At 48.1% G+C, this 16,215-nt stretch overlaps 1 protein-coding gene across 1 annotated transcript in view; it reads right to left on the bottom strand.

Moving 5' to 3' along the window:
* SLIT1 (slit guidance ligand 1) overlaps window positions 1–16,215 on the bottom strand; it is a 167,781-nt gene that overhangs the window by 20,795 nt on the left and 130,771 nt on the right. The window contains exons 19-25 of the mRNA XM_003787301.2: window positions 15,302–15,445; window positions 14,802–14,968; window positions 13,230–13,362; window positions 12,111–12,179; window positions 10,798–10,869; window positions 7,617–7,688; window positions 6,682–6,753 (exon numbers count right to left, since the gene is read on the bottom strand). Of these exons, the coding sequence (XP_003787349.1) occupies window positions 6,682–6,753; window positions 7,617–7,688; window positions 10,798–10,869; window positions 12,111–12,179; window positions 13,230–13,362; window positions 14,802–14,968; window positions 15,302–15,445 (729 nt within the window). The remainder of the gene's footprint in view (window positions 1–6,681; window positions 6,754–7,616; window positions 7,689–10,797; window positions 10,870–12,110; window positions 12,180–13,229; window positions 13,363–14,801; window positions 14,969–15,301; window positions 15,446–16,215) is intronic.

The following is a 16,215-nucleotide window of genomic DNA, read 5'->3' as shown; positions in this document are numbered from 1 at the left end:
AGCTCTGAATAGGAATTCTCCAAAATAGCAAGGCTGACAATATGCGATCTCATAAAGTGGGCTGAATAAGACTTGGACTGTGGTCCTGATGCAGCTGCCCCCTGCCCAGGTGACCTTGAACGCTTCACTTAACATCTCTGGGGCTCCCTTTATGATTTGACAAAGAGCCTACAGTCCAGAGGGAGAAGAAACACAAGCACATGGAACTAAAATGGGAGCCACGGGAATACTCAGCTCAGAAAAGAAGGCAGGCTCAACCTTGACATGTGTTCAATTTTTTTCTATTCTTATTTGCTGACGGCATCCATCCTGGCTAATGGGACGCGTGAGATACCTTCCTGTCTCCGCTGAACAGCACCGGGGCTCTCAGATGTACAGAAAGGTCAGATGCTTTGATTCTTTGAAGCTCCAGAATGTTAAAAAGAACAAAGACTTTTTAAAAAATAGAAATGCAAAGATTGCAGTATATTTAAAATGTTTACATCCACCAGATTGTTTTTTCTTTACTAATAAAAAGCACAATTCAAAAGATAAATACAGAATTGATTTAAAAATATTTTTTATAGTGCACTACAAGGTAATGAGCCAAGGTAAAGAGTGGAAGGCACCTCATTTAGAGAATATGCCTGAAAAGATGAAATCTGAGGCCCTGTGAATGTGAAGGCATTTGACATATCTTAGAACCTTCACAAATCACCAGATTTGTGCAGGTGCCCCTCATAATAGCAACAAAGTTGCACTTCCAACCTAAGCATCCCTTCTTGACTCCTAATAAAAAAATAAAAACTATGGGGCCAAAGTAATGTATAAAGCTATTTAAAAATATAAATTCTGGCTTGACTCACACTTGATTTACGTTGTTTTTGTATCAAGCCACAGGTGAATTCAATGGTACAAGCTTCAATTTATCAAAAGGCTTTCTTTTTCTGGCTAAGGCCCACCTTGCCCTCTCTTCAGTAGGATTTGTACTTCACATTCATCTAGGGACCATTTTCCCAAGGAAAACTCCTACGAATTCAGTGGGGTGTGAAGAAACACAGGCCCCAATGAGACAGGGTGGGGTTGGGGACCCAGCAACCAGGCCACACCACAATCCAGAAGGACTGTAAGTTCAGGTACAAACCCCAGCGAAAGTATAAATAAGCCTGTGTTGTTGATTGTCGCTATAATTTGGAAATAGATGAAACAGTAGCTATTTGCTCTGCACATGCCAAGGCCCTGCCCGGTTTCTATTTATGTAACCTGGACTGAAATAGCTTTCCCCCTGGCTGTTTCACAGAGTCACCAACTACAGAGATTAGCATACACTGGGACTTAAAATCTCCTTCAGCCAAGCTAAATCTGCCTGTGCCACTACGAGGCAACCTACAGATGGACAAAAAAAAGTACGCATTTTAAGAGATTTAAGAGATGTTGTCTATGTAATACTCTTCGACGTTGAACTGAATTATGGTAGCAATGTGCAGGATGACATTGGCTCAAAAGATGGCGTTAATTAAATAAATGCTAGTGTTACTGTGCAACAGGCAGGACAGCGAAAGAGAATGGTGGAGGAGGTGCGGTTGTTGTTTGAGGAACACAAGACCATTTTGAAGCGGTATTTGAAACTCAAGAATGTTGTGGAAGGTTTAGTATGCAACAGGACCGCCAACACGCCTAACAGTTGCACACGTTCATGATACGTCTGAGGCTCGGGGTACCATGTGTGATATGCATGAGGGACGATCTGGGAGGCCTTGCGGTGTTGTTCAAGCAGCAGTTGCCATAATGGTAACGGACAGTGATGGTAACCACTGGGAGCACCTCTTACAAGTGCAGAAGTCAAATAGGACTTGTGTTTATCTTCTGTTGTTGGTACATATTGAATATCACGATTTTAATGCAGTTTTTTTATTTCTCAAAATGTGTATATGTATTTTGGCACCCTCTGGATTTGCATGCCTTTCTGTCTGCTGATGAACCTATGGGCAGTGGAAAGGGGTCCCTGAGGGCCAGAACTGCTAAATCCCCAGCTGCACCAGAGACTAGCAGGCATCAGTTCATGTTTGCTGAATGCCTGAATGCCTGTCTCAAAGCTTGAGAAAGGCACAAAGCCTTTCAAAGGAAATTCAAAAAGAAAAGAATCATCGATCATCCCATAAATGTAATTAATTTATTAGTAGTACATTCTCTTCCAATTCTTGGAAACATATTTGTCCATCACTGAAATTAAACAGTCCTCTTGGTTTTCCTCAAATAATAAATTACAGTGCTATTCTGTCATATAAACATGCCATAATTTACTTAATCAAGACATATTTACTTTTCACATCTAATTCTTAATAAATGCTAAATCTAATTTTCCAGCCTGCAGCAGATTAGAGGCAACAAAATGTCAGATTATAGCAATGAAGAATGGCACTGGGGAACCTTAGCAGAGGTAGATACTTGCCAATAGATAGATGGACAGATGGATGAAGGGTGAGTTGACTGCCAAGTAAACAGCACCAGAGAGATGTGCAGGGTATTGAAGCCCAGGGCAGTGAAGGGTGCTTACAAACCATAAGAGACCTTAAAAATAACCTTCGTATGGGTGAGAGAAGAATGAATTGGCTGAATCTCACTGTTGATGGCAGAATAAGAACCTGTAGCCCCAAGTCCTGATTCCTAGACTAGAGTTCAAAGGGTTTAAATGTGGGCCTCTCCACCACACCGTCACACCATTTGCCCCTCATCCACACTGCCAAAGGACAGGAGAGGCCCACCCAGAGTCACATCAGGAGCAGAGGGCTAGAATACGGGCACCGTCAAGAACCAGGAAACCTGAACGCTAACTCTTGGCCAACCCTGATTTGTGATGGAGCCTTGGGTGAGGCCCTCCCTTCAAATTTTATATGGCTTTTGTGAAGCCCAGAGTGAATGCAGTGAGTCCGTGTTATCCTCTTACCATTCTTCAACTCCTTGTAAGTGCTCAGACATCTTTCTGTAACAGCCTCAGCTTTTGAGCACAGGGAGACAATGCCTGTGTGTGTGCACGTCAATACAGCATGTGTGTACGTGTGCACACCTGAGTGCAAGTACATGTACATCTTTCATCTGCTTGTCTCTATTTTAAACCCTGCGTAGAAAGGGCAAAGTTTATTCCCAAGGTTGCTTCATAACAATAAAATAGTTCTTTCATGAAGATGCTGTTTTGTAGAGAAATTGGGCTTAGAAGCAATCAACAAACACATCTTATCAGTAATGTCAAGGCCATGCTTTAGCAATGTAACCACTACTTAACTGATCTTTATTTGTTGGTTTGTTTCTTATAAATTAGAAAACAAAAACAAACAAATAATAAATAAATTGGATCTGGCTTCTAGCCCGATGTCATAGTCTCCTAAAAAAAGTTGGAATTTATAGATAGATATAGATTCAAAATTTGTTTTGGCAGCTTCCATTACAGGTTCAAAATTTGTTTTTGCAGCTTTAGTTTGTTTGTTCAAAACATATGTTGCTTGTTAACTTCCCATTTGAAAACAAAGCTTCTAGCTAGATTTCGAACTAGAGAGACGATGTACTCAGGTGCTACTCAGTTCTCCTGAGGAGAGAGGAAAGGGGGCCAACTATCCATTTATAGCCAAGCACAGAAGATACACTACAGGGGAGATCGAAGGTGGGAAAGGTGGACCAGATGCTGGAAAGGCACTGCCTGGCAAGGGGCAGAGCCCAGGGCTATGCAAAGAAGGCTAAGTGGTCCTAGGGCAATGGCAGCCCCTGGTTCCAGCAGAGATAAGCATAAATCCTCTGCAGAGAGTAGCATCTCCAATTTAGGTCTCCAGAATGCCTAAAGATTAATGTCAAAAAAATGAGTCCACAACCCAAAATTATCCAACACAGATAGAAACAACTCCTGTGAATTAGAGTCAGCAAGAACAACAAACAACACTTTCCCTGCCTGAGCTTTGTCCACAGCCACTATCTCCAACCAGGCTCACTCCTGCCTCCTCCTACCCTCTGTATGTCACCACTGGCTTTCCAGAAGTTTTCTATAACTTAATTCTTCCACAATTGCCTTTTATCTATAAGATAAAGTCTAAACACCTTAGCGTGGCACAACAGAATTCCAATGTTCTTTTCCAGACTCACCTCTTCTCACCCCACGTTCTTTCTCCAACTAAACACCTTTTATCCTGTGCTGTACAACACAACATCCCCAAATATGCCATTTCCATTCTTGTCTCCAAGCCTTTGTACATGCTGTTCCCTCTTCCTGGAATGCCCTTCCCCACCTCCTCCAAATTAGACTCCCAGTCTCTCTTCATTGGCAGGATACCTGACACCTCAGCTTTGAAGCTCTTCATACTTAGAATTAGTCACTGCTTCCTTTGAATTCCCTTTACAATATCCTTAGTGGTCACAGAGGCCAAAAGCTTGTGTTAGTAAATTCCTCAGCATATGACTCATTCTGGTTACCTAGGACATATTTATTGAGGCAATAAAGAATAAATAAAGAGCTTTGGAATCAGACACACCTAAATTCAAATCCTGTTTCTGTTATCTCCTAGCTTTATGACCTAGGGAAGCTGCACAACTTTCCAGAACCGGGGACTGTAAAATGGAAATAATAAATCCTATCTCTTAGGAGGATTACCCCGTCTACTTCCACAGCAGACATTGCTAATCAATCACTACACTACTCCCACTGAGCCCTGATGGGCCCTGGAATCTTTAGTATAATTCCTGCTAATGGAGCTGATACATAACACAAAACCTATTTCCCATTTTGGTCACGGAGTCAACGAGACACTGTAGATAAAGCACACAGTATGGTATTTGACTCAAACAGATCCTCAAAGAGTGGCAACTGTTACTATTTTACTTCCTCAAGTCTAAACTGTTAGATGCCACTGACCTAATATACTTTGGGAGGGGTGGAGAAACAGTACCATAATAAATATACACATCATTTTAAGGTATACTCTGATTTTAGAGATTAAAATGTAGAAAAACTGAGTCTTACAACTGGGAAAACCTAGTGAAATTATCGAATGAACAAACTTCAAGAAGAGATGCTGGGAACCCCAAAGGCCCTCCAACCTAGGGATGCCTGCCCACCCCGGCCCTGGCAGATGGGGCATGGGGCAGAGAGCAAAAGGAACCAGCCATGCCCAGGGCCCTAGCCACAGTCCATGTCCCCTACATCTCCTCAGCAGGTTGTGCCAAGAGATGCCAGGACAGAATGTGTCTGCTCTGCACCCAGCCCAGCCTCCGGAATCAGGCTGGCCCTGCCACAGCCCAGCATTTCTTTATTTCTTCATTTTTATGGGGCACAACGTAGATAACATAAAATTTGCCATTTTTACCATTTTAAGTGGATAATTCAGTGACGTTGTTTAAATCCACAGCATTGTGCCACCATCACCACTAACCATTAATATTTGCAAACTTTTTCATCACCCCAAACAGAAACACTATACTCACTAAATGCTAACTCCCTATTCCTCCTGCCCCCTCCCCCCTGCCCCTGGCAACCATCATCCAGCAGCCACCATTCTACTTTTTGTCCCTTTTGTCTGGTTAATTTTTTTTTTATTTTTATTTTTTTTTGAGACAGAGCCTTAAGCTGTCCCCCTGGGTAGAGTGCCGTGGCATTATAGCTCACAGCAACCTCCAACTCCTGGGCTCAAGCGAGTCTCCTGCCTCCGCCTCCCAAGTAGCTGGGACCACAGGCGCCCGCCACAACACCCGGCTATTTTTCGGTTGCAGCCGTCATTGTTGTTTGGAGGGTCTGGGCTGGGGATTCGAACCTGCCACCTTAGGTGTACGTGGCTGGCGCCATAGCCGGTTGAGCTATAGGCGCCGAGCCGTCTGGTTTATTTTACTTAGCATGTTTTTAAGTCTCATACATATTGTAGCACGTAACAGAACTTCATTATTTTTTATGGCTAATATCCCATTGTGTATATATTTATACTTCCTTTTGTTTATGCATTCATCTGTTGATGGACACAGTCTGTTTCCACTCTGGGCCATTGTGAATAATGCTACTATTAATACCAGTGCATGAGTATCTGTTTGAGCCCCTGCTTTCCATTCCTTTGGGTGAACACGGAGTGGAATTGCTGGGTCATATAGTAATTCTGTGTTTAGCTTTTAAGGAGTCAAGCCCACTGCTTTTAAAGAATCCTCATAGCACTGTCAACTAAATGGCTTTGGAAGCAATTCTACATCCAATTATATCACCTGTCGGAGGTCGTAAATTTTCTGGGCTTATCCCTGGGCCGAGTGAGATTAGGGGCACAGTGCATGTGTGTGGTGCTTAAGAGCCCTGGTGCTGGAGTCAGAAACTCCCCACCCCCTAGCCGTGCAATCTGGAGCAAGCTTCTCACTTTATCTGCGCCTATTTCCTCACATGTAGAACAAGAATCACAGTACGTATATTGTAGGATTACTGTGAGGATTATACTAGCTGGTGCAGGTGAGGTGCTTAGCCATCAGTAAATAGTTGTTATAACCTAATTACTGCTGTGACGAATCGTTTCCCTGCTTGACTGCATGGCTGATGAGCTGGTGAATGTATGAGCCCAAGAGGGTGCACGTGGGACAATCACAAGCTTAATTTCAGGACAGAAGCAAAATGTCCTGAAAATCTCAGGAGATGGAGTCCTCCTTGGAAACCAGGCCCATTTAAACCAAAGGAGGGCCAGAATTACTCACAGGTGAGACAGGGAGGTCACGTCAGCGAAGATGCCCTCTCGGAGGGTGGAGATGTCATTGCCATGGAGGGACCTGAGGAGAGAAGTGGCTTCTGGTGTCTCACCCAGGGACAGAGATAGGGGATCCGCGACAGGGACAGGCCTGGCCCTCTGCTAAGGGGGGACAGGCCGTCTTTACTTTCCAGACCTCTTGGTCAGTACTGTGAGGGACACCCTGTCCTACTGGCCACAGGGAAGAAAGAGGGAGCCCTTAATAATCCAGGTTACTTGCCCTGTCCCCGAGTCCTTCTGGAGGTCTCCATTTTTGCCTTTATAAATAACAGAAGCAGCATATTTATATAATGAATAGGACTCGTGTATCAAGTGCTCTCCCTTTTTTAGCTGGAGCCTGAGGACCCGACCCTTCTGCTTGTCAGGAAATTACTGAGGCCAGCCATAGATCAGGGCTAGGAGTATGTCAGCTTGCCTCGTGCCAGGCCATCTCAGTGGACAAAACAGAGAGCAAAATCTCCCAGTGGCAATTCATAGAAAAGTCCACATTGGGAATTGGGAGTTTGAGGCAAGAGGATCTCTTGAGCCTAGTAGGTTGCTGTGAGCTATGATCATGATACTGTACCCAGAGTGACAGAGAAGAAAAAAAAAAAGAGTACACAAATTTCTTGCAAATAAACATTTTCAACTGGAATAGAAGTCTCACATGCAAATGAAAAGTGACCTTATCTTAGATGCACTCCCTAATATCACAAACTCAAGTTGGGGTTGACAGCAATCCCCATTTCTTAGATCATCTCCTATTCATGACTCAGCTTGTACAGAATGAAAGTATTCTGGAGTCCCACCATGGAACACAGGCCCTTCTGCCCTAGACATTTCTGCCCACCAGGTGAGTGGTAGGGCCCTCACGGGGTGGCTTCCTGGAGGAACGGGGAGACTTACAACAGGCGCAGGGAGCGGAGGCCCTGGAAGGCCAGAGGAGGAATGCACCGGAGGGCGTTGTAACTGAGGATCCTGTGGGAGGAAGGAGGAGGAGGAGGATGAAAACAGCACACTGCCCGGGCTCCACAGGCACAGCCACCCCTCAGCATGCTGGCAGCCTCTGTGCCCTCTGAGGGGAGGCCGGGCAGTAGATAGAGTGGGGCCCAGACCCTGCCCCAATCAGTAGGTGAACCTGGCCATGTCCCCTAACCCCCTCCTGCCTCAATCACTTCCCTTAACTGTAAAATATGAAGAAGAAAAATGATGTCAACTTGATAGGGCTTTTCTGCGGGGTAAGTATGAAAACCCAGGGGAAGCTCCTAGCCCAGTGCCCAGCTCCAAATAGACTCTCAGTAAAGGCAAGCTGCTGTCCCTATGAATGAGGCTGCACCAGCAAGGGGCACAGGCAGGTTCCTGTAAAGGTGACACCTGACCAGGGCCTCCTTGGGGGAGCCCATCCTCTCAGCCCATCATTTCCAGGGCAGAGAGGTGATGTCCTGGCTTCTATAATAATTTACCATTAGGAAGCTGTGACTGTGAGGAAGATAGTGTTATTACCCCCATCTTTTAGATGAAGAAACAGAGGTTCAGAGAAGTGAATCATTATTAGGAGGGCTTTGTTCATTTTGTTTTTTGGACAGTCTCACTATGTTGCCCTCAGTTGACTGCTGTGGCATCACTGCTCACAGCAACCTCAAACTCTTGGGCTTAAGCGATTCTCTTGCCTCAGCCTCCCAAATAGCTGGGACTACAGGCGCCCAACACAATGCCTGGCTATTTTTTGGTTGCAGTTGTCATTGTTGTTTAGCAGGCCCAGGCTGGGATCAAACCCGCCAGTCTCGGTGAATGTGGCCGGTGCCCTACTCACTGAGCTACAGGCACTGAGCCTAGGAGGGCTTTCATTAAGGTTCTCAGTTTCCAGAGCCTGTAGGTTAAACCTCTGTCTCAAAATGCTTCTGAGTAAATGAATCCATCCGGGGCAGACAGGCAGACTGATAAGGGAAATGATACCTGTGTAATTGCCTCACACTGGAAACAACTCAGGTGTCTGTCAACAGGTGGATGGATAAACAAACTGTGGCACATCCGTACAACAGAACACTGCTCAGCAGTCAAAAGGAAGACACTGCCAGTGCACACAGCACCGTGGACAAATCTCACGGTAATCATGCTGGGTGAAGGTGCGATAGAGTTTGTACTGGGATTCTACTTATGCAAGACTTTAGAAAATGTAAGCTAACCTACAGTGACAAACCAGACCAGCAGTCCCTGGGGCTAGGAGCAGTAGGAGGGAGGGATCTCAAAGGGCCCAGCCGCTGAGCTCATGGTGGTTCCCTGGGTGTGTGCATGTGTCAGGACTTATCACATTCTGGCCAGGTGCCGTGGCTCACACATGTAAACATAGCAATTTGAGGAGGTCAAGGTAGGAGGATCACTTGAGGTCAGGAGCTCAAGACCAGCCTGGGTAATAGAACCCCCCCAACTACTGTCTCTACAAAAAAAATTTTTGAAAATCAGCTGAGTGTGGTAGCAGGTGCCTATAGTCTCAGCTACTCAGGAGACTGAGGCAGGAGGATCACTTGAACCCAGGAGCTGGTGTTGCAGTGAGCTAGGCTGATACCACTGCACTCCAGTCTGGGCAAAAGAGTGAAAATCTGTCTCAAAAAACTGAAAGAAAATTTACTAAATCCTAAACTTGAAGTATATGCAATTTATTCTATATAAATTACACTCACTAAAGCTATAAATTGCACATGAACTCTGTCCATCCTGATTTAAAGAGAATAAAGGAAATGAGACAGTCCTTTCACAGGAAAGGACGCTGTTGCCAAGACCACTTAGCCCAGGAGTCCTCACCCTCTGCACTATGCACAAGTCTGTGTGGGGCTGCGGGTGTACTACAGGCTGCTTACAGCACCCCTGGCCTTTATCTACTAGACACCAGTGGCGCCTTCCCTCTGAGTTCTGACAACTAAAAATATTTCCAGACTTTGTCATATGTCCCCCGGAGGCCAGGATCTACTGGTTGAAAACAGGACCCTACACCAGGACAGCTTCCCACACAGGCACCAGGGATCCAGAGGGCCCTTCCAAGGCTAAATCTCACCCAGAAGGAACAACTGAGTCACCAGCTTGCCATGAAATAGGAACAAGTTGAGAAGCAGATCCCAGGTGAGGGGAGGATAGCCCAGAATGAGTATTCATGGCCTCAGGCCCACATCCTCCCAAAGACCGGTTGGGCCAGGGTCCCTCCTTTTTTGGGGTACTGGCTCTACTGTTTGAACACTATAGAGCCCTAAGAAAGTCCCTGAAGTTTCATCTATAAAATGTTGTGTTGGAAGGTGAACAAGACACACTCTCGACCACCAGGCAAATACATGTAAGGGACACTTAGTAATGCGTTCTGAGCAAATGCTCAGAATGTAAAGACATCACTAAAACACGTTAGAATATGGGCACAAAAATGTTCAGAGGGTCACTGCTCACAACAGTCCATGTTGGAGAAAACTCCAATAAGCATCAATGGTAGAAAGGACGAGGCACTCACAGCCCATTCCTACAAAGGCCCATTATGTAGCAACAAAAACAAACAGACCACAGCTTTACACAATAGGAACGGACCTCACAAACACAACGCTAAGCAAGAGAAGCCAGACATAGAAGAATATATGCTGTATGATTCAATTTATACAAGGTTAAAAATGGGCAAAATTAAACCATATTAGTTAGAAATGCACGTGTACATAGCAATACTATAGAGATATCAAAGGAGTAATCATCATAAGTCAGGCGGGGGCTGCCCTGGGGTCGGGGAGAGGACTCATGGTCAGAAAGGGACAAAGGGGCTTCGGGGTGTGAGCAGTGTCCTATTTCTGACGTGGTTATCTCCATGTGTGCTAGCTTTATGAGTATTTTTTAAACCACACATTTCTATCTTTTGCATTTTTCTGTATGTACCATATGTTCTGTTTCACAATGACAGATGTTTTAAAAAGTTTTTAGGCTCTTGGGCCCCAGCACACTCTCTGGCATGTGGCACCTGCAAGTGGCTGTGAGCAGTGCCCAGCACAGGCTGGGGCTTGGGGAATGTCTTGGTAGTCGTGGCCCCAGGTGTCACTCCCCCTCCCTGGCTGGGACTCACAGAGTGGTCAGCTGGCTCATGTTGGTGAAGGAGGAATTGCTTAAGGAACTGATCTTGTTGTTACTCAGGTCCCTGGAAAAGGCAAAAGCATTATAGTTTAGAAAGGAAGAACTCAACCCTGGCTTGCAGCCATGGGCGCCTTCCCCTCCCCCATCTACCCAATGGCTGTCCCTGCCTAGTGGACAGGGCTCCCACTGGCACTGTGGGGGGCACCTGGGGGTGGAGAGGAGCACTTGGCCCATGGCCTCAGTGCATGACACTCATTAGCCACAGCTCTGTGCTCTGCTCCCTGAACTGCCTCCAGGTTCCCAGGCCCACATGCCTCCACTTCTCAGCTCTCCACCCCTCTGTAAGCAGAGCCTGGCTCTGCCCCTTCCACTGCAGAAATGTGCCCACCAAGGACATAGGCAACCTTCCAACTGCCAGCTCTACTGCTCTCTCCTCTCTCTCCTGCTAGCATTTCCACAGGTTGGTTCACTAGCCCTCCAGCAATCCTAGTGGGGCAGAGTAACCCCATTTTGCAAATGAAGACCCAGAGCTTCACAATGATTAACTCACCAGGGCCACCCAGCTGGTCACAGGAGAACCAGGCTCTAACCCCAAGCCCCTGGCCCCTGGAGCCCAGGTCACCACAGTGTTCTCTCAGAGCCACCCTGCAGCAGGTGGCACCATGGACCACCCTGCAGCAGGTGGCACCATGGACCACCCTTCTTCTCCCAACTCTCACCTTCCCACCTTTCCCAAGACCTTGCTGTCCTCGGGCTCCTCCTTCCCCTTTGCCTACTGCTAGACTTCTTTTTGGTAGAATCTGGCCAATGAGCAGATAAAGATGATTGAAGTGAGATGCTAACTATGTTGGAAGGCTAAGAGGAGCTGAACTTATTACCCAGAGACTTATTTTGTTATTTCCATGGTGGAAAAGGTCAAAAGTAGAAGTAACAAAAAAAGCAGATGTGAGCCTAGAGAAAAACTTAGTTACAGATGTGTATTTATAGCTGCCATATTTTGTATTTGGTTTGGAGGCTGATCTTGGACCCCGCCGTCTTGGCTCCCATCCTTGCAAGGAGAGCCTGTATTAGCAGTCCGTGACCAGGCTTGGGGAGGTTTAGGGACATTGCCTGGGCTGGAACAGTGCAATTCCCAAGCTTGGCCACTAGGTGGCAAAACAGCTCCAGACACAGATGTTCCCAGAGGGGCGGAGGTAAGAGGTAAAGCAGGCTCTGCCTAGAAATGGGGTCTACAGGGAAAGCTGGAGCCACGATGGCTAGATGACAAAGACTCTCCCGTCCTTGGAGTTAGGCCCAGATACTCACACAAGCTGCAGGTACTTGAAGGTGGATAGCTGTCCTGGAACCAGAGTGAACTGGTTCCCGTCCAGATAGCTAAGGAGAGGAGAGAACACAGCAGCATTAGCAGTGTCCCCCACTGCCCACCCAGGGGAGAACCTTCCTGCAGTAAGGGATCTCTTTTCATTCCTCTTCTACACATAGACCACATGATCAAGCAGCCCAAAGTTATTCATGAGAGGAGAAAACAACTGTTGTTTAGGCCATTTGGGAAGTTTCCACCCAAAGAACCCAGTAAAAGCCACTGAGAAGTGAAGTCTCTCTTGGCTTCCTTAACACGTCCTTTCTCACCCTGTCAGCCTCCTCCCTGTTGTGGGCACTGCTTGGGTCTCACGCAGTCCCTGCTATTCTACTCTTTCCTGGACAAAAAGATCTGATTTGCATGTTACAGGTCACTTCCCAGCTACGAGGGCCCCTTACTGCCTGCTGGTGCTGAGCCAAACTTTCCCAACCAGCTTCTCCCAATTCCATCAGCACCCATTCTAGGCTCTGACCCCTCATGTCGCTTCTCCAACTCCCTGTGCAGCCACCCCATGACTGCTGGCTCCCCTTGCCCACCGGCCTCTCATTTCCTTCTGCTCCTCTCTCACGTTACCCGTGACTACACACCACCATCTAAGCCCAGGCTCTTGCCACAGCCACCTCTGTTCTCCCATCTTCACCTCCCCTCTGGCTCCAACTATATCCACTGCTATTCATGTTATCACCCTTAAAGCCAAGCCCACCCAAATCCGCCAAGCCCACGGCTTCCCACGGGTTCCATTTCTACAGGATACAGCTTGTGGTTCAAGATGCTTGAACCTCTCCCCTCCCATCTTCCATCTTCGCCTAGAGACTAGAATTTGCTAAGTGGTGACCCACACTCCAGAAGCTGAGCCCAGCGGGGCCCAGCACAGGGCTGCACCAACTATAGCCCTCAGGAGGGCTCTTCCCTGTTCCCCAAGGAGCTAGAAAGTAGCAAAATCAGACTCTGCCCATCTAACCCCAGCTTCTACTCAGTAATACCTGCCCACATCTGCTCTGGGTCGCCTTCCCTCCCGCTGCCAAGTCCCAACCCCTTCTGTCCTGTGGGCTTAGGCTACTTACAGTTCTGTGACATTCTTGGGGATGCCCTTGGGCAGGGCCTGGAGGTGCTTGTTGCTGCATCGGACCACCGTGTCCAGGCAGGAGCACTCCTGGGGACACTGCGGGCGGGGCAGGCAGCCCACCTCCTCCTGGCCTAAGGAGGAAGCCCCGTCAGGCAGGGCCACTCAAAAGACCCTCTCTGACCCCATGGCCACAGTTAGTCTCCTCTATGCCGCACCACTCCCCTTCTTCCAGCAGGGACAAAGGCCCCTGGATCAATTTTGAGGTTGAAATAAGTCTTGGGCTGATCTCTTCCTCCTCAGACCCCAGGTGGAAGCCAGAAAGGCAGAAAAGAGGATGGTAGCCATGCAATTTCTTCTTCTTCTTCTTTTTTTTTGAGATAGAGCCTCAAGCTGTTGCCTTGGGTAGAATGCTGTGGCATCACAGCTCATAGCAACCTTTAACTCCTGGGGCAGGCAATTCTCTTGCCTCAGCCTCCCAAGTAGCTGATACTACAGGTGTCCACCATAATGCCTGGCTATTTTAAAGACAAGGTCTTGCTTGTCTCAGGCTGGTCTCGAACCTGTGAGCTCAGGTAATCCACTTACTCTGGCCTCCCAGAGTGTTAGCATTACAGGCTTGAGCCACTGTGCCTGGCCTACCATTTTTTGAGTGGCTATAACTACTAGGCACTATAGCAACATTATCTCCTTAACAATTCAGCAAAGGGCACACAGCAGCCTTCAAAACAGAATGAATGAATTTCCATTCAACTGAGACCTGAAGAGGTTGGATGCTTGCTCAGGTCATAAAGCTGGTGAGAGAGGTAAGATGAGGTCTGAGCCCAGGTCTAGCTGATGCAAAATCACTTCACCTCCATGTGGCCTGGACAGGCTGCTGCCAGCAGGTGGGGGGTGGGAGGGGCGAGGAAGGGGAAGAGCAGCATCTTGGCACCCAGAAGGGGGAAGGGGGCTGCGAGGTCAGTCAGGAAGAGATTCCCAGTGGCAGAGTACTAAGACTCTAAGGACAGGGACATCTGGGCTGAGAAGCAACCCGGCTGTGTCACTGTTAGGAAAAATCTACCTTCTATGGCGACCTTGTATACATGGTGCTCTAGGGAAAAACTGAGGGACGGGGTTAGGTTTGGTTCCAGGAAGCAGGGGGTGGCCACCAGGGAGAGACTGGGAGTTCAGAGGCTGTAATGGGGCATTGTAGCAAAAAGTGGCCAGGGTTTCCCACATGTGGGGGATGAGACTCAGGAGGGTCCCATAACATATCAAGGACAGGGTGACCCTCTAAGTCAGAACACTTCCGAACAGCCAGGAGGCAGGTCTCTGGGTTAAATGGACTTCCATGAGGAAAACCCACTCAAAGTGTTAAGATTTTCTCTGAGCGTTGGGATAATAGGTCGTGTTTATGTCCTTTTCTCCACATTTCCCCATTTTTTTTAATGATTAGCACATTACTGCTCTTATAACCACACAGAGGCACCAGCCGGTGAGGCCTCCCATCAGCATGCCCCCTTCTGGTCCTCCCATCCTGCTGACCTGCCCAGCCGCTGACCTCTCCCCTGCCGCCGGGGCCACAAGTTACCTTCCTCACACCTGAAGTCGGGGAAGGCCACGTCCTGCAGCGGGATCTGCCGCAGGAAGTCTGGGTTCTGGCATCGTGGGTTCCCTGTCACGATCTTGCGTTTCCGCAGCCAGTCACCCAGCCAGGCCAGCTGGCAATTGCAGTTGAAAGGGTTGGCCAGGAGGTTTCTGGAAGAGGAGGGCAGGCGGCCATGAAGACCCTGCTGGTCTCAGTTGTCCCAGCAAAATCTCTCTTGTCCACCATGGTAGGATGTGCCACACGCCAGCCACCCGACACGCTTTCCCAGACAACCAACACCACCCAGAGGATCAGCTCTTATGACCAGAGATGGCACTCCAAAGTGGAGGAATCTATGTCCCCACAAATGTTTCTCTACATCCCAAGCAAGCTCTTCAAAAGTGGCCACCCAAGAAGACTCCCCCCCGGGGATGGTGGGAGTGGGGTTCCCAGATGACTGCTCCTTGAGTCTCAGCCGGCCTGCCCTCCGAGGCGGGACTCACAGTGTGGAGAGGGACTGGAGGGTGTCAAAGGCCCCCGGGGAGACGGTGGTGATCTGGTTGTCATAGAGTGAGAGGAGTCGGACGTTGCGCAGCCCCGTGAAGCTCTCGTTGTGGACACAGCTGATGCGGTTGTTCCGCAGCATCCTGGGGAAGACGGAGGTGTGGGAAGAGGGGAGAGCCCCTTACTGTGTGTGCCCTGCCAGCTACCCACCTGTGCCGCAGCACCTCAGGCACTGTGGCTGGTTCACAAACCTCCTCCAGAGGCACTAAGCTGGGAAACGCACACCAGCCAGATGAGGGAGAGTCCTATACACCTGTGTTCACCTCCAGACGTCCCTGCCTCTGTGCCTCAGAGCTCTGTCCCCTCCTCTCCACTCTACTGGCACAGTCCCATGCTGGCCTCATCTCCACCCTTGGACACAAGTGTTCCTCCTCATCTTACGCCCAGGAGGCTTTCCTGAAACCTAAATCAGGTACTATGACTCTCCAGCTTAAAGTCCACCAGTGGCTTCCAAATTGCCCACAGAATCACCTCTAAACTCTCTACTGTGACCCAGGAGGCTATGTCTACCCAGCATGAGGCTATCTTCTCAACCCCAGCCCCTGCCCCCTCCCTAGCCCTGGGCCTATGGCATCAGCCCCATCACCACACCTTTCCGGTCTGTGATGTCTTTCCAGGATGCCCTTCTTCCTCATCAACATCTGGAAACACCTCTGTTCATCCTCAAGAGCCCAGCTCAATTCCCCTCCCCAACCAAGACCAAAACCAAGAGGAACACGTAATAGTCACTTCGCAAAAGAAATTTTTTTTTTGAATTTTTTTTTTTTTTTTTTGAGACGGAGCCTCAAGCTATCCCCCTGGGTAGAGTGCTATGGCCTCACAGCTCACAGCAACCTCCAACTCCTGGGCTTAA

Source organism: Otolemur garnettii, unplaced genomic scaffold (assembly GCF_000181295.1).
Source record: "Otolemur garnettii isolate 467f Iridium unplaced genomic scaffold, OtoGar3 scaffold00021, whole genome shotgun sequence".
NCBI lineage: Eukaryota > Metazoa > Chordata > Mammalia > Primates > Galagidae > Otolemur > Otolemur garnettii.
The sequence above is the reverse complement of the archived record's forward strand: the minus strand, read 5'-3'. Positions and strand labels throughout refer to the sequence as shown.